Source organism: Phalacrocorax aristotelis, chromosome 10 (assembly GCF_949628215.1).
Source record: "Phalacrocorax aristotelis chromosome 10, bGulAri2.1, whole genome shotgun sequence".
Lineage (NCBI taxonomy): Eukaryota > Metazoa > Chordata > Aves > Suliformes > Phalacrocoracidae > Phalacrocorax > Phalacrocorax aristotelis.
In genome coordinates, this window is record NC_134285.1 from 4,175,491 (window position 1) to 4,193,200 (window position 17,710).

Sequence of the window (17,710 nt, forward strand, 5' to 3'; positions counted from 1 at the left end):
TGGAGAAGCAGCCTTTTCTGGCTCCAGATTCTCAGCTTTCATTAAAAAAAGAGGAGAGAAAGCGTTAATGACCGTAGCCAGTGTGGTCAGGAAGAAGGCTCGGGATGGGTGACCAGGCTGGATTTTGGCAGTGCAAGCCTGCAGCCAGCCTGGCACGTCAGCTCTGCAAAGCCACTTTGGTCCCATTTGACTTCCAGTGACTATGAGGTTGTAAATAGTAACTGTTTGTGCCTATTTGTGCCCCGTGGCTGTAACGGGGGAGAGAATCTAGTGCTGACTGCCCCAGCCGGGTGCAAGCAATCGCTTGGTCTGCTGACACACCGACAGATAACCACGGTGCTTGAAAAATCAGCTTTTGGGATAAAAAATGGTTGTGCCTGGGTTGCAGCAGGCGGAAATACATTATTTTGTGTATAAAATGGTGCCACGCGTGGCTCCGTTTCCAGCACCTGGGATGTTTGGGCAGGTTGTTAGTTCTCCTTCTTGGGGTGCTGGGATTCTGTGGGGATCACCAAGTCCCAGGCTGGATTTGGGGTGAATTTCTGTAAAAGGCAATCCAGCATACCGTTGCTAGCCGCGCTGATGCAGCCCCAGGCAGGCTGTGCCTGGCAATGCTTCCCGGCGCTGCTGGCCCTGGCCACCGTGTCATGGAAAAGGTGTGCTTGTCCCAGTGTGTCCCCGGGCACTCGAGCTGATTGCAGGAATCGACTGCATCGATCGGGCCAGCGGATCCGACACAGCACGTACAGCCTGGCGGGTTCGCCTGCGCCTCTAGGCATCAGCCGGGCACCTCTGCGCTGGGGGGATGGGGTGTTGTGGGGGGCTCTGCACCCGCTCCCCGACCACATTGCTGCCCCATGCAGGTCTCATTGCCTGAAGGGTGGTTTCACCCCAGTGACACATCCCATGTTGCTAAAGAACAGGACGAGCTGTGGCATGGGGTGGTTTGGGGAGTGCTCCTGCAGTGCCATCTTTTTGGGGTGCTTCGGATATTCCACATGGCTTCTCCACAGTTCTGCCCTCTGCCTGATGTAGCCCCACATGCCATCGCAGAGGCACCTGGGAGCCCACCCAACTTGGGCCGCCTGGCCCATGTCCATGCTGCTCCCACCTCTCTCCCAGGCCAAGCTGAGTGCAGGTCCCTGACCCTGCAGCTGAGCCCTCCAGAAGGGATCAAAACAGTTCCCCCGTGGCAGTTGTCCCTTCATAAGTCTTGGCCAGCAAAACCCATCTGTGACCGTAGATGGCTCCATGTCCCAATGGATGTGTTGGGAAAGTTGCTCCTCAGGACATCTACCCCGAGCAAGTGCCTTCCCTGGGCCTTCTCCAACCGGCTGCATGTTGGCCATGTTCTCTCCCAGTGCAGGGCTGGGGGGATGGAGTTTAAATCCACATCTCCCTGTGGTTTCTCTTGACCCCAGAAGAGCTGGTGCTTGGGAGGTCAGGCGACTGCTGCTGTGATGTGCTGGGCAGCGGTCCATCTGGCACAGGCAATGTGAACTGATGGAGCTGCTTTCAGGCATACCTTTATTAATATCTCAGTGCTAAGGAGAGCAGCTTGGCCGCTCTGCTTTTCTCTCCAGCAGCCTGACCCCACTCTGACAGCAGAGCTCATGAGAAAAGCAAAAGGGAGAGACTTCAGTGCTACTCAAGGTTTTTCATCTGCTGGTGTTGTTGGAGTTCCCAGAAATGCCACATCTCCCCAGCAAGGTTTGCTCACTTGCTTTGTAGTACAAAAGAACAAGCTCTAAGACCTTCTTCCTTCCTTGTGTGGGGTTTTAGGAACAGCCTGGCATAGGAGGGAGAGTAAGGGCTGTTGGGGGAGGCCCTCGCTCAACATGCAGCCACCCACCCCATCAGACCCATGGCCAAACACCCCCTTGGGACACTTTGCCATGAGAGGTAATGGCCGTGTCTTTGTTTTCTCATTGCAGAGCCTCTCACAGGATCCACGTGGTGACGTGGCAGCCAAGACGTGGAAGCTTGGGACTTCTCTTCCACTGCAACAGAGTTTGGGGGGTGGGCAGGGGTGGGCCAGGGGGACACTGGGAGTCGCAAGACCCTTCACCTTCACTGTGGGCTTGACTCAGGGATGACTACAGGCAGAGTCAACCCTTACAGCATCGTGTCCTCCGAGGAAGACGGGCTGAGGTTGACCACCATGCCAGGTATCAACGGCTTTGGCAATGGGAAAATCCATACCAGGAGGAAATGTAGGAACAGGTTTGTAAAGAAGAATGGTCAGTGCAATGTGGAGTTTACCAACATGGATGACAAACCGCAGAGGTATATTGCAGACATGTTCACCACGTGCGTTGACATCCGCTGGAGGTATATGCTCTTGCTCTTTTCCCTGGCATTTCTGGTGTCCTGGTTATTGTTTGGGCTGATTTTCTGGCTAATTGCACTCATTCACGGAGACCTAGAAAACCCAGGTGGAGACGATACCTTCAAGCCTTGCGTTCTGCAGGTCAATGGCTTTGTGGCTGCTTTTCTGTTCTCCATTGAGACCCAAACGACTATTGGTTACGGCTTCCGCTGTGTGACAGAGGAGTGCCCGCTTGCGGTCTTCATGGTGGTGGTTCAGTCCATCGTGGGGTGTATAATTGACTCTTTCATGATTGGTGCAATAATGGCAAAGATGGCCAGGCCCAAAAAACGGGCCCAGACATTACTTTTCAGCCATAATGCAGTAGTGGCAATGAGAGATGGAAAACTCTGCCTGATGTGGAGAGTTGGGAACCTCCGGAAAAGCCACATAGTAGAAGCCCACGTGCGAGCTCAGCTAATTAAGCCCAGGATCACAGAAGAAGGGGAGTACATACCGCTCGACCAAATAGACATCGACGTGGGGTTTGATAAAGGCTTGGACCGTATCTTCTTGGTGTCCCCCATCACCATCCTCCATGAGATCAACGAAGACAGCCCCTTGTTTGGGATCAGCCGCCAGGACTTGGAGACAGATGACTTTGAGATCGTGGTCATCCTGGAAGGCATGGTAGAAGCCACCGCTATGACGACGCAAGCTCGGAGCTCCTACCTGGCCAGTGAGATCCTCTGGGGCCACCGCTTCGAGCCCGTCTTGTTTGAGGAGAAAAACCAGTACAAAGTAGACTATTCCCACTTCCACAAAACCTACGAGGTTCCATCCACCCCCCGATGCAGCGCCAAGGACTTGGTGGAGAACAAATTCTTGCTGCCCAGCACCAACTCCTTCTGCTATGAGAATGAGCTGGCCTTCATGAGCCGCGATGAGGAAGAGGAAGACGATGACAGCCGGGGTTTGGAGGACCTAAGCCCAGACAACAGGCATGAGTTTGATAGGCTTCAAGCTACCATAGCGTTGGATCAGAGGTCGTACAGAAGGGAGTCGGAAATATGACTCTTGGTCCTTCCACTGACTTTTCCGAGGGTATTTTTTTCCTCCTCTAATCTCTTCCCCTACAACCCGCTCAAATTATGCAGAACAATGCAAGTGCCATAGGAATGCTTGAGAAATTAGTATCATTCATAGTTTTCAGTTTCATTGCAATAACCACTGAGCGGTCTGCAGGAGGGGACGGCGGCAGGCCACGGCGCATCTCCCGCGCCCGGCGCCCCGCAGCAGGGCCGATGGCTCTGGGGGGATGGACAGAAGGACGGACAGACAGAGAGAGGGGGGTCTGTGGGGCGTGGGCAGGCGCTCGCCCCATACGGCCCCGCGGGGCTTTGCTCTCCCCGCGGGGAAAACGCCAGTGTTTTCTTGGAGCCGAGCACTGCGAGATCCAAAAAGAGGAAATATCAGGAAACAAATCTTTCTCTCTCTCTTTCTTTTTTTTCCTTTTATTTTTTAACTGAGCAGCAACAACAAAAAAATTGCTCCTTCCGGCAGGTGGTCTGATTCAGTTGCACAAGAACAACACTTGAAATAACATGCAACATTAACGTACTTCTTTTTAATTTGGGGGAAAAAGGGGGGAGGGAGGCGAGAGGGTTTTTAATTTTTTCACCGTACCGTTTGGGAGACTGTTTACCAAAATAATAATAATAATAACAATAATAATAATAATATTAAATCTGAAATAAGTGATTCAGTATTTTTTAAAAATGAACAAGGGAATGAATAAGCCACCGGGGTCCTTTGAGGAGGTGACTTGCTGGACAGACGCAAGAGCTAGAAGTCAAGACTGCATCCAATTTTGGGGTGGTTTGTTTTTTATTTTTTCCAGTGACACGGCTTCATAGGCAGAAAACAGACATAAGTGGCTGGAGGTCTGTGGCAGCGAAAGCAAGTAGCATAATTACTGGCAAAGTAGCTAATAAGGAAAAGGCAGACTGTGATAGAAAGAAGCACTGTAAACCCAGTAATTAGCCAATTTCTGGAAAATCTGGGTCTGGGGCATCAGATGCTGAAATGTTGGGTCTCCCCCAACATCTCCAATGGGGAATTCATAAGTTTCACTGTAACTAGGATGAAATAATGAAAAGCACAAAAAGGAGAGCAGAAAGCTCTCAAGTCTGGGCATTTTCCCACTTTTCCAACCAATTCGGTATTTCCTCCCTTGAAAAATCATTTCAAACATGGAAATCGATGTGAAAGTCATCTTGTTGAGTTGAGCTGCTTCTAGCACAGGAGGCGTCTCCATGCCAGGCTGGGATTTATGAATTCCCCGTTCACCGGCAAGTCTGGCTTCAGAGGCAGATGTTTTTCTGAAAACACCAGATGCCGGTCGAGGAAACCACCCTGTCTTGTGCTTCAACCCATCCCCGCGTCCCAGCCTCAAGGTGGATTGTGCCTTAGAGATGCAAACTCATCCCGCTCCCCAGCCCTCCTCCGCGGCACCCTGCTTGCATCCTCCCCTTGGGGCAATATCCTCTTCGCTCTGCCCCCGTGGTAGCGCCCGCATCCACCATCTGCTGCGTTTTAGGCTAGCCTTGATGGCACACTGGTTTAGCTTTTGCTATGGCACAAGGCAAACCACCCCATGCACAGAAAGCCTTTGCTCCTGCCCTGCTCCCCACCTTCGCACAGAGGGAAGGGGCCGGGAAGATGCAGCTTGCGGGTCCCTTCATCCCGGCCGTGATGCTCATTGGTGCTCTGGGAGCCAAAATCCGGCTCCCTGCTCCCCGTGGCCATGGGAAAGGCTTTGGTACCCACAGGCTTCCTGCACCCGACCCTGGGTGCAGCGCCCTGGCAACACCTGGCCCTGGGGAGAAGGGTTTGAGAGCAGGGTCCCCAGCAGTGTTTCGGCTGTGCCGGGCTCCCAGTGCTTTTCTCGCCCCTGCTCACATCAGGGAAGCTGTGTCCCAGGGTTACAACTTGCTGTGGTGTGTCCAAACATCAGTGGCAGAGGCAGGATTTGTCCTGTGTCCCCATCCCCATCTCCTTCTTGCAAAGGGCCCTGGGGAGTGGCTGCCCCGGTGTCCCCTTGCTGCCCTGTGCCCCCAAGCATTGCGTCTCGCCAGCCGGTTGCGGGACGGGGACCGCGACTTCGTCCCCGCAGAGTTTTCTCCCCACCCTGTTCCTACCAGCATCTATCACCACGATCCCCCGCTGCCCACCAAGGGGCTAACTCTATTTTTTCTTCCCCTAAAAACCAGCCACAGGGAGAAAACGTCCCCAGGGGCAGCGCCGGGAGGGAGCAGCCGTTTTGGCACTGGGTACCCCAAATGGGCTGTCCCCAGAAGCAGGGACATGTAGGGATGTGCCATTGAGCTCCGGCCACGACATTTGTGTTTCTAAGGCAGTGAACGCAGATGCCATCCCATCGCCGGTCCTGGGGGGTGGTGGTTTTGCCACTCGCTTTTTGCCCCATAGCATCTGGGGGGTGGGAAGGGTCGAGTGGGGGATGGAGAGATTTTGTGTGCGCACTACTTATTTATTTTTTTAAAAAATGCTTTTAAGTGGTTTTAGGTTCTTTTGAATAAATAATAATTATTAAAAAAAGGTGCACATCTTGCTGCTGTAGGGTTCTCAGAGGGTTAATTTCTTTATAAATATATATATCACAGTAAATATTTGTATAAAAATGAAAAGGAAATAGAGATGTCTTTAAGTAAATTATTGCTTTTAAAGAAACTTCTATGATTGTACAGTGTTACCTGGGAGAATAGAATAATATATACAGATGTATTTTTAAATTGCTGCGTAGGAGGATGTGAACTGGGCTGGGGAGCGCCCGTGGCCAGCACGGCGAGGGGGGGTCGGACCCTCCCCAGCCCCCATTCACGCACCCCCTTCCCCGAACCCCGCTAGTGAGGATCTAGCTCTGGCGAGTCGTCATATATATACTGTATAGTCCTCGTTCTGGCTATGGACCATGCCGGTACATAGTGTATAAATATTATTTTTGCCTACCTGTGAGCGCTCTGAGCTACTGGTCTTTTTTCCTCCATCAGGGAGCATTGGGAAGGCTGCCCAGGGGTAGTTTTGATCACATGAATTGTCAAAGAAAGAGGGGGAAAAAAGAAAGAAATGGTGAAAAAAGCCAAAAAGTGGTGTTTGTTCAGTGCTCGGGTTCCCCGGAGGGGCTGGAAAGGCACAGGGATGCTCTCAGGGTGTGGGTTTTGGTGTTGGTCACAGCAGGGATGGAGTGGGATCCTGGCAAAAGGGCGCTCAGGGCTGAGCAGGGGGACATGTCCCTCCCCAAAACAGCTGCCGGCCATTTCCTCCAAGCTGAGGCCGCTCCATGCATGGAGTTAACTCCGGCATCACACTTGATCCTTGGAGGATGGTGGGAGTCCGAGAAAGGAAAGAGCCGCTAATCCTCTTGGCCAGCATCTCGTAGGGATTGCCCTCAGCCGGGGCTCAGGGCAGCCTCCGGCAGCAGCAGCTGCCCTGGCCGGGGACTGGGGGCCGGACCCGCTGCTGCTCCCACTTGGCTTCACCCCAAAAACATGCACCGGTGGGAGCAGAAAGCGGCTGCATCCCTGCACCCCAAAACCACCAGCTGGAAAGAGCATCCTCTGCCCCCGACAGACGTGCAGTGTCCCCGCTCGGCTGGACGCTGGGTCCCCGGGGCCGGGAGCCGTCGGGACGAGCCTTAGCTTCTCATAACCGAATTTAGTGCACTTAGTCTTTTAGGGCTGGGACAATCACTTAGCGCTTAACCTTTTGCAATTCGGTGCCTGCTTGACCTTCAAACCTTTTGTAGGAGATGAATTCAGAGCCACCTTTTCTATCTTTAATAAGGCAGAACAAATACGTTTATTTTTAAACCTTCCTGCGCTTTCCTTTCCTCTCATGCTGACAACCAAAAGAGTCCCCAGTGTCCCCCATCACCATTTCTCGCACGCCAAAACGACTGTGTGGCAGTTGGGTCCGGCGCTGCGGCCGGATCCTGCTCTCCCACCCCCCTAATTCAGGGATGCTGCCACGGGGGGGATGGTGCAGGGCAGGATCCGGCCGCGTTACGAGCGGGGAGGGGATGTGGGATGGTGCCCGACCCGATGCCACCCGTCACCTCGCTGAGCCCTGGTGCCTGCCAGCTGTGCACATCTGTCCCGCTGCCCCCTCCTGGGGGGAACCATCTTTCCTCCATCCCTCCCCCACTAAACCACACGCCGGTGCTTCCCCAGGCTTGGGCCCAGGTGATTTGGGGACCCGGCACCAGTTCACACGGGCAGATTGGCAACTGGGAGCACTGGTTTCCCAGGGATAAAATGCAGAGTCCGTTCGCTGGGGCGATGATGACATGCAACGATAGAGAAGCTGATGGATGCGATGAAAGTATCTGTACCTTTTCCACCTCTGGTGTTTCTCTGTCTCATTGCACATATATTTGACATATATGTGACAATGTATATATATATTTGTAAAATGTATTTCAGATGACAAAACTGGCCAATTTTATGTTATTTTAAATATATTATATATATTATATATAAGAGTCTCCAAAAGATATAAATAGACTAGAGAAAATAATATAAATATGTAATAAATGTATTTTGATCTATTTAAAATATCTCGCGTCATGCTGTATATTTAAAGATCACAGGGAAGTGTCTGCCTGTAGCAAACCTCAAGTATGGTTTCAAGGCTGTCAGTTGTCATCTAATACATATGTGCAGCAAACTTTGAGCAAGATTGGGGGCCAGTGGCACGAATACAGATGTTTTTTAGGAGCCTTTTAGCAAATATCCGTCCTGCTGCCCCCAGGTAGGAGCAGAAACCCCAAATGTAAATTTTCCATCTTTACCTTGCAGAAGAGGATAATTTTTCCTCTCTGCTGGGGAAGGGGCTGCAGGGAGGCTCGGCAGGACGGGGGGGCTGCAGGATCCCACCCTCCCCGCTCAGCCCCGTGTGTCGGTACCGTTTGCTCCGCTGCACTGCCCTGCTGGGCTTTCGCCAGGGGACCAGATCGCGGCGGCTCAGCCATGCGGGGAGCCCGGAGATGGGAAAACGTGTCTGGAGCCCAGGCGGGAAGAGCCCAGTCATCCAAGACTGACCCAACAAATCTTCCTAGAGTGACCTTGGTTGTCCTTGGGCTATAGGATCTATTTCCTACAGGCATCACCTCCTCCAGGGACCTCAGGGGACACCACACCATGGCCAAGTGACAGTTTAAATGTCTTTAATGGTGAGTCACGGCTGAAGGAAAGCAGAGCAAGTGTGTGGGACACTATTTACAGAGAGTTGAATGGCCTAGTGGACACAGAGCCCCTGGATTTGCTATCCTGGATTTTCCTCCTGGCTTTTGCACCTGTCTGCTGCAGGAAACGGGGCTTATGTACCAAGATAACCTGAAGAAATTATTCATCACCATTTCTCAGGCTGGTCATGGGTCTGAAACAGGGACAGGCGGCCGGTGACTGATAGCTTCCACCCACCGATGATGGTCACTTGGGTCCCATTGGCTCCATCCCTTCCCCCATATGGGATTTTTTTACTCATTAAAAATAAAAATCACTGCCAGCCACTCACTGTAATCACCAAAGATAGGGCTGGGGCTAAGCATGATTTAAGAGCACAGCCTGTTTAATTTATCAAAGGGGGAGACTGAGAGGTGACTGGATTACAACATTTGTCACAGGGAGAATAGACTGGTACAAAGAGGTAACTTAATCTACCAGGGAAAGGCATAATAACCACCTCTTCCTGGAAGCTGAAGCCAGGCAAATCTATCTTGGAAATAAGGAGCTATCTTTTAATAATGATTAGCTATTAGAACAAGCTACCAATCTCTGTCTCTTAATGCCTTTAAATCTGGACCAGATGCTTTTCTGGAAGCTTTTCTTTTGCTGAGGAGAAGAGTGGGGGTCACTGGGGAAGGTAATGGCCTGTTACAGGCAGGCAGGAGGTGAGATGGGAAAACCTTCCTGCTCTTCTCCAAAACATGGGCTGGATCCTGGAAAGGAAAGTGCCAGGGAGGACGCAGGGGATGCTCTTGCAGGGCCTTGCCAGCATCTCTCCTGGGGACAAGCACTAGCCTGTGCAGCAGCTTCCCAAAGCTCTTGTGCCTCTGCTCTCAGGGTTTGCTTTGCCATGCAGCAATGACTCGTCGTGCAGCAGTTTGCACTACAAAACCCATCACTTCATTTGTGGAAGCATTTAATGATTCAGGAGCCAGCAGCTCCCCGGGGATGGTTTCCACTGCCTCCAGGATTCCTCCCTCGGTGGCTGCTTGTAGCAGAAATCCCTGGGGAGCCGAGCTGACGCTGGCACCACGGGAATTGTGCTGCCAGGACGTTCGGTCCTTGCTTTACTTCCACTCTGACCATCCTCATCTTCAGGGGTTAGAGCTAAATTAAAGGGTGGCAGTGGCAGCTGGGAGCAGCAGGGATGGGAAGGCAGCAGCTGTCTCTGGAGGGAAGGACCTTGCTTATGCTTCACAGGCTCAGCCAGGGTGTTTGCAGCTGGGACGCTAGCCGATGGGCTGAGGTTGGGGCTGTTTCTTAGCTGGCAACCTCCGCGTTTAATACTCAAGACATCTTTAAATGCTAAAACCTTCTCTAAGCTCAGCATTACACCAGCCCTTGCTGACTGCCCTCCTGCCTCTTTCCTTTTGGCTTCAGGGGACTGGGGCATCTCTCCATGCCCTGCAGAGGTTTCTGGCCTCTCCAAAAGCAGGGTTTCTTTTCCTCAGCTTGGATGGGTTTGGCTCAAACACACCACCACCAAAATCTGGGTGCGCTGACCCCTCCAGACTGGGCAGAGAGCGGGCAGAGGGCCTGTGAGCCTCTGTTAGCTCTAGATTCCCACCAGGCTGGAGCCGGCATGGGTTTGCATGCTGTGCTGCCCGTCCCGGGTGTGTGTGCTGGCACAGGGCTTGCTGTGTCTCACCGGCCAAAAACACGGTGCCTCACAGGGAAGGCACCGCATTGGTCTGACTCCTAACAAATCCTCCCCAGCTGAGCTAAGGTGATGCACCACATTTCAGAAGGGTGGAGGCAGCAACTTTGCCCGGCCCCACTGGAGATGCTGCTCCTACACCCAGCTTGGATGCATCCTCCCTCCTGGCTGCTTTGAGAAGCTCAGACCCTACAAACCCCTCCAAATTTGTTCCCTTGCCCACCTGAATTGCTCCAGTGCTATCCGAGGTGGCCGGGAGCAGCTTGGGTACCGCAGGGTGATACCCAGGGATGCTTGGTTGTCTCTGGGGGTAACCATAGTAACCGAGCAGCATCTCTGCTCTCTTGCTGGCAATTTGCTTTTTCATCTTGCATTAAGGTGGACTCTCTCCAACTCCTTTCTCCCCCTCCGTTTGCCCTGAATGGCAACACAGACAGCTCTCCCACCAAGAGGCCAGTTTGCTGGCTCCTCGTGCCACATCCCACCCCATCCCATGCCAGTTTTCATCCCGTTGTATAACGGGGTACTGCCGGGGAACCGTCCCCCAGCATCCTGTGGGGAGACAGGGAAGGCAGCGGCTGGAGTTTCTCCTTAACACAGATTTATAAGTGTGAGTGGGACAAAATTAGGGGTTTCCTTACACTTGTTGTTAAAAGGTCACTGTCAAGGTTAAAAACCTTAAATACTATTCTTTTTCTAAAATTGTAAAAGGCCTCTATTAGTAACAACACACCAGCTTATTAATACGGATTGAATTTTTCAGTGCTGAATGTAATTATCACCCGTTAAGTACTTTGTTCACCTTTCACATTTCTCCCCGCTTGGGGAAGGCAAACACATGAGTCAGCGTCCCTTTTTCTGTCAGTTTTAGGCAGTTTTGGTGATGAGCCGTCGTGAATCAGCACAACGCTGCAAAGTTCAGGTCGCAAACGCTCGCCACGACACTGCTCCTGGAGAAAAGCAGTGGTTTAAAGGAGGCGAAGGAGACCCCTGTCTTGACCCCAGGTTTTGGGGAAAATAAAAACCCCAAATAAACAAATCTGGAGTCAAACTGGGCACGGTGGTGCTGCTTTAAAGGGAGATGTGCTGAAGGGTTTCTGATGAGATATCAGGGTTGTGGATGGAGAGGGAAGAGGAGCCGTGTCTGAGCTGGCAGACCAACACCCCTTCCCCAGCCAGCTGACGCTTCCCCTCCTCTTCTCCTACAGTTGGCATATTTATTTTGGCAATACCTCATTAGCGTATAATTAAGCCATCCCCTCTTTGCCAGCGCCACCTGATGACCCCAAGCAAGACGCCTGTCCCCCAGGGCTGCCCCCTTCCAGGCTCCCGGCTCGCGGGGCTGCAGCACCCATGAGGGGTCTGGGATGGGGGTGCCGGGCACTCGGGGACTATGTTTGAGGGGAGGTGACCCCAAAAGCCTGTCATCTGGGGGATGGCATCCCCGCCTCGTGGGCTTGCTGTCCGTTTGGGTTCGTGGCTGACTCAGCCCCAGATGGTTGCTTCGAGCGCTTATATAACGGCATGTTTTGGTGGGGGCCGGGGACGCGGTGCACGGCGAGGAGGTGGGCGCGGGGGCGAGGGAGGGAACAGAGCTAAAGATAAGCCTGGCAGCTCTGGCAGTGCTTTGCCAGGCCCCGCGGGAACTGGCAGGAGAAAGGCTGCTGGGGATCGGTCACTGAGCTCGCAGCCTTCACAGCTGCAGAGACACGTCCCCACTCACTGTCCCGGCTGCACGGTGTGTGGCCAGGGAGAAACAGCTTTGCATCCCACTGCCAGCAGCTGCTTTCTCCACCCTGGTACCCACCGGGCACTGCCGGCGCTCAGCCACAGCTCACCCTTTCCAGGTTCACCTTCCTGCAGCCTCTGTGCTGCCACTCGCAAACAGATCCCGAACTACCCCGTTCCATAAAACTCTTTTTTCCCTGGTGTTTCATGACCTGGGTGAAGCAGGGAAATTATTTTTCCTGGATGCAGGACTGAACTGAACTGCATAGAGCCCCTCTGGCATCCTTCACCCCCATCACTCCCTCCCTCCCTCCTGTACCCTCTGCTTTGCTGGTGACTGCTGACCAGCACCAAAGCTCACGATTGGATCAGAAAACCTATGCTTATTTCTCTTAAAGGGATATTTTGGGTGATCTTTGACCTCTGTAGAAGTCTTCCTCTCTTGCCCAGTTTACAAATTCAATGTAAACATGAAGATGACCCTTGTTTTATGGGAGTTTTATTTTAACGCTCTGGAGATTTGCTAAATAAAAATGATTCTAATATGAAGGATGTGCTGGGTGTGATGGCTTTTCTCAGGCGGGGCAGCTGGTGGGTTTGGGACAGGTAATTAATAACTCGAGGCCATTCTCCGTGCCTGGGTGGGTGATACATGTCCCTCAGCATCAGGGTTAACCATGAACCCCCGTGGGATGGCTTTCATTTGGCTGGAGCTCCCCTCCGGAGGAGCCTTCCCCAACCCCAATGGGGCTGACCCTGGATTTCATCCTCAAACCCCTCCTTTGCCTTGCATCAGGCCAAACACACACATACAGAGACAACCCCAAAAAGCCTCAGAAGCTGCTTGCAAGCCCTGGAGCAAGGCAGATCCCCACATCGCTGGGGCAGGTCCTTGGTGGCCGAGGGTCCCCACTGCAGGAGGGATGGAGAAGGTCCCCAGCCGTGCCCCAGCAAGCGAACGACACCCGCTGAGCGCTCCATACGGCAGTGCCATAATGACGCCGGGTGTGGGGGCGACGGCAAGAACAGGCGCTCGGTGTCGGCAGGAGGAGCGCTGCGGGCTGGTAACAGCACTCAGATGGTAGGGGGAAGTCCGCAGCTCCTGATAATTAGGAGAAAGACTAAATAAATCCCTTTGAAAAAGACAATGTGGGGGGAGAAGCTCAGGCCTGGGCTCCTGCCAGCGATGGATTTGCAGAGTGCTGCCACCCACGCTGGAGAGGAGCAGAGAGGGGCATCGTCCCCGCAAGGTCGAGGTGGCAAGGCCGCGGTGGCAGCGGTGACAACCAGCACACAGAGGGCTAGCAGTGGCCATGGTGGTGGCAGTGAGGGTTGGGTGGTTGCCAGCCCAGGCGGTGGGTGCCTGGGTGCTCCCTCCCATGCAGGTCTTTTCATGGTCCCCCTCCAGGGCAGGTCTCCATCCTACAGCCCCGCAGCGCAGAAAGGACTGGATTTACGGTGAGCAGGAATCTGGGGATTATGCCACCGGAGTCTGACCAGCCAAAAATTGTTAAAAATCAGAATATCTGTAGCTCAAATCCAGCTTAAAAGTCAAACCAATCATCCAAACCATCTGCCTCACCATTGAAGATAATACTACTTTTATTGTTTCCATAAGCTGCTAAGCAGCTTTTCAGCAAGAAAAACCCTCTCTGCTGGGACATTTGCTGCGGTGGGATGGCATGGTGGCCTGCCCAGAGGCAGCCAGGTCCTGCTGGGACAGGGAGGCAGGGCATGATGTGGTGACATGGAGGATGCAGCGCAGGGACAGGAGACAAGGACTTGTGCTGGTGTTTATTGCGTTGCTCCACGCCACGGTGGGGATAGCCGCTCGTGGCTGGCTGCCATCAACTCCCCTGGAAACCCACTGATGGAGGACAGGTTGTTGACCCAGCTCCCCTCCAAGACATCCTAAAACTTTTCTGAAGGCTCTGGCAGCCAAGGGTGATATGTGACAGCCTGTAATGGGAGCTGCCCTTGCTGCTCCCCACCTGACCCTCTCCCAGAGGTATTATTAGCCTGCCGAGAGCAGCCAGCCCAAGCCACGAGCTTTCCATCTGCAAGCCCTTCCCAGCTGTGGGCCAGGGAGAGGATCTGTGCGTGATCCTCTCCATTTCCCCAGGGAGATGCACCATGCTGAAAGCATCGAGCCACTCTCCAAAGCCTGCTCTCCAATACCTGGAAGATGTCTGTGCCCAGCAAACAGACCAGCCTGTCCTGCCTCTTCCAGACCCTCCCATTGAAGGGAGGGTCCCACTGAAGGAGCTGCCATGCAGGTTACCCTCTCCTAAACCATTATCCCTCTCCCAAGACCTCGCTGTGGTGACCTCGCTGTAGGAACCTCTAAGGCGATATAAGCTGATGTCTCTATTCCCACCTCCTGCTTCTCCACGTGACAGAAGCATCATCTATCAAGTTCTTTACTGACATCATTCCTGACGTGAAATTAACACCCCGTTGGCCCATGGATTTCAAACCAGGACATGTACAGGTATGAAAAAGTCTAAGTCATGTTATTTGCCCCAGCCTGAGAGAGCAGGACGTGATTGGGATGAAGATGTGGCTGGGATGAAAACTTACTGTTGTTTGTAGGTTTGTATTGACGCAACTCGTGCAGTAGGAGCACACGCACTTCTAAGTGAAGTCACTTCAGAGTCACTTACATTATACATTTGTGCTGGCGTCTGGCTACTCCTCCTGGCTTTGCTCAGGATGAGTTTGCTTGGAGTGATTATTACGTACCTGAAAAAAAACTGAGTTGTCTTCACATGGACATAAGGAAGGCGAAAGAGCTGTTAGGTCAGCAGTCAACAAGCCAACAGGAAACTGCGCTTCTAAAGATCATCCAGCTTTTACTTTTGTCTTATTTTAAGTGCCTGGCAGTGAGCTGGCCCTTCATTTCCCCTGGGAGAGGCAGAGTGTTGCCAGCTCACATGAGTCTGTCGTGGGATTTGCTACCTCCACTGCAGAGCCCCAGCTCTCAGAGCCATGTGGTTAGCAGATAGTCACTGTTGCCACCTGGAAAGTGACTTTGAAGCTGGGACACAGCATTTCACTCCAGCTCAGTGCAATGGCTCAGGGGCTGGGGCACCGTCTGGCTGCCCCATGTCTCCGGCAGGGTTGGCTCTGATTTTGTTCCTCCTTTTGAAGACTCTTCTGGATGCTTGGCTCCTCTGCGGTGCCCGACAGTGGCTCTGCAGGGAGTGTGCTGGGCTCCAGGGATGACCCCATCCTTCCCCGCTGCCCAGCCTCCACCCGGGGCTCTCCTGGGGGACCTTGCTTGCAGCTGGCAAAGGCACATCACTGACTTTTAATTAGAGACAACCACAGTTAGTGGCACACCAGCAGAGTGAGAGGAGAAGCCCTGGCCTGTCAGCCTCAGCTGCCTTACATTGTTAGGCTGCAAGATCCCTGACATTTTCCCTAATAAACCCAGAAAGACACGTTGCCTTGACTGTGACAGTGCAGGGACTGGGGGGTGTGCTGGACCCCAGTAAAAATCCTACCTGGATGCACCTTGCATACAACACAGTCAGCTCCTGTGGGTTGAATATCTGCAGAATTTCATCCAACAGAACAGTTTGATAATCTTCCCCACAATTTTACTTTTCTGAGTGTGTTTGTGTCCTTTCTGTACACAGCAATGTAAGGGTTATGCTGAAAGTACAAGAGAGGACGGTACTTTGTGCCTGCATCCCTTCCACTGGGTGTTTCCAGTCCTGTGGATGAACACAGGCTCTTTGATCTCAACATCAGAGATATCCAAACACGGTGATCCAGGGAAACGCGGCTGGGAGGCACCAGCAGGGTCAGTTCTTTGGAGCTGTGTTAGACTCAATGCAACTGTTGCCAGAGGTGTCCATAGATTTCCATATGCCACAAGCTATAAAGCATCCCCTGAAGGCCCAGTGTCAACGTAAATCATCTGTTGAACACATGACAACAAGCCACGGAAACCACAGGGAGCAGCAGGCGAGGCCGGGATTGTCACCGTGTCCCTGCTGCACATGAGAACTCTGTCATGTGGGAGCAGGTACTGTTGCCTCCTGCTCGGTGAGGACGGCGCCGGGCTGGCAGAGGGAGCTGCTCCCACACCATCCATCCTTCTTCTCCTGCTGCAAGAGGGATTTGCTGCTCTGAGGTGCAGAGAGCAGGTCCTCGACTGACAGCGCTGTGCCTGGGCTGCAGAGCACACCGGTGCCATTTCCGAGAGGCTGGCAAGCATCCCTTCGAGAGGAAAGAGGCTCAGCCAAGCCTGAAATGACCTGCTGGGGCAGGGTAGGCTCCTTCCACTCTCGCATCATGTGCTGGGATTTATATAAAAGGGAATTCTTTGCAGGATGACCTGATCCACAGAGGGTGACATTCGTAGTGTGCCACTCGCAAACCACAGCTTTAATACCCCCAGGATCACGGTGAGCCCCAGCCTCTGCCACAGAGCACTTGGCTCCCTTGGAGGTCAGGCTGGACCTGTGCGTTGAGTCGCACGACAGGACTCTGGGCCACTTGTGCACATCGAGTGATGCTACACATGCCTCTAGCACTGCCTGATCCCCAGCTGCAGCAGAGCACCCTGATCCCTCCCCTCATCCCACACCTGAAAAATTAAGGTCTTGTTCTTCATGTTCCTGTGGTGCTGCTCACTGAACAAACCCCCAGCCCTCTGCACACCCTATCTCCCCAGACCCCAACATAGCTTTGCCCCTTCTCCAGCACAGAAGCCTGTAAGCTTCCTCTAGCCATAGTTGCTCCTGTGCACTCCCCAGACTTTGATTAAGTCCAGGCTCCTCTCTCTTCACAGCCTCCTGGGAAATAAAAACCTCCAGTGATGCAAATTGTTTCCAGCTGATGGAGAAAGCAGGGGGTGAACCTGCTGGCAGTGGCCACACTTGTTTCTGAGAAGGGGCCTGGCTGAGGCTGAGGTTGGGGATGGAGCCAGGCTGGTTTCTTGTGTGCAAGGATGCTGGCAGCCAGCGGGGTGTCCCTGAACCCCGTGGGTATCATCATGTCACTTCTGGAGAGCCGAGCTCAAGCCTTATTGCTGGGGGATGTTTTCACCCAGAGCATCGCAGGTGCCACAGCCTGAGGTTGGCTCCTTGCTGTAGCCAGCTTCACCGGGTCCTTTTGGAGGAGGATATTTGGGGGTTAGGGGGATGTAGACGTCAAAAATCCCTGCTCAGGACTGCATCAAGTCTAGGATTAGTTTATGCTCATAGATGGCCCTGATCCAGGCTTTGAACATGTCACAGTCCAGGGCTGGCATGATCTAGATTTTGGGGTTGGTTTGTTTTTGATTGCTAGGGCTGGCGAAGGTTGGGAAGTTCAGCTCTGAACGCTGGTAGCCAGCCTGGTCTGTGTGGCACAGCTGACCACTGCGCACTGGGAATGTACCACATCCCTGTGGCACTGAGAGGGAGCAGGGGGGAAATACCCCATTCCAGCATCCCTCAGACTGGGCAGGACCATGAACCCAGCTTCTGCCCCAAGTGCCTGTATCCTGGTGCTTGCTGGAGTCACCAAGAAGCTCAAGTTTCCTTGATGTGCCCCAGTGACCCTCAGAACTTATCATGGTGTCCAAGACTACCAAGATTTGGCTACCTTGCCAAACCAGCCAACTCGAAGGTTACCTCAGCCACATCTGCCAGGCTGACTGCTCTTCTGGGACAGCATGGGGGCACTGGGAGTAAACTGGGTTCTCAGTTACAGCTCAAA

General features: G+C 53.1%; 2 protein-coding genes across 2 annotated transcripts in view; both read left to right on the forward strand.

Annotated features, from left to right (window-relative positions):
* KCNJ12 (potassium inwardly rectifying channel subfamily J member 12) overlaps positions 1-4,206 on the forward strand; it is a 31,617-nt gene extending 27,411 nt beyond the window's left edge. Inside the window, exon 2 of the mRNA XM_075104800.1 lies at positions 1,935-4,206. Coding sequence (XP_074960901.1) covers positions 2,093-3,382 — 1,290 coding nt within the window. The 5' untranslated portion in view covers positions 1,935-2,092 and the 3' untranslated portion in view covers positions 3,383-4,206. The remainder of the gene's footprint in view (positions 1-1,934) is intronic.
* Positions 1-17,710, forward strand: part of PDAP1 (PDGFA associated protein 1) — a 143,696-nt gene that overhangs the window by 57,022 nt on the left and 68,964 nt on the right. The gene's annotated exons all lie outside the window — the stretch shown is intronic.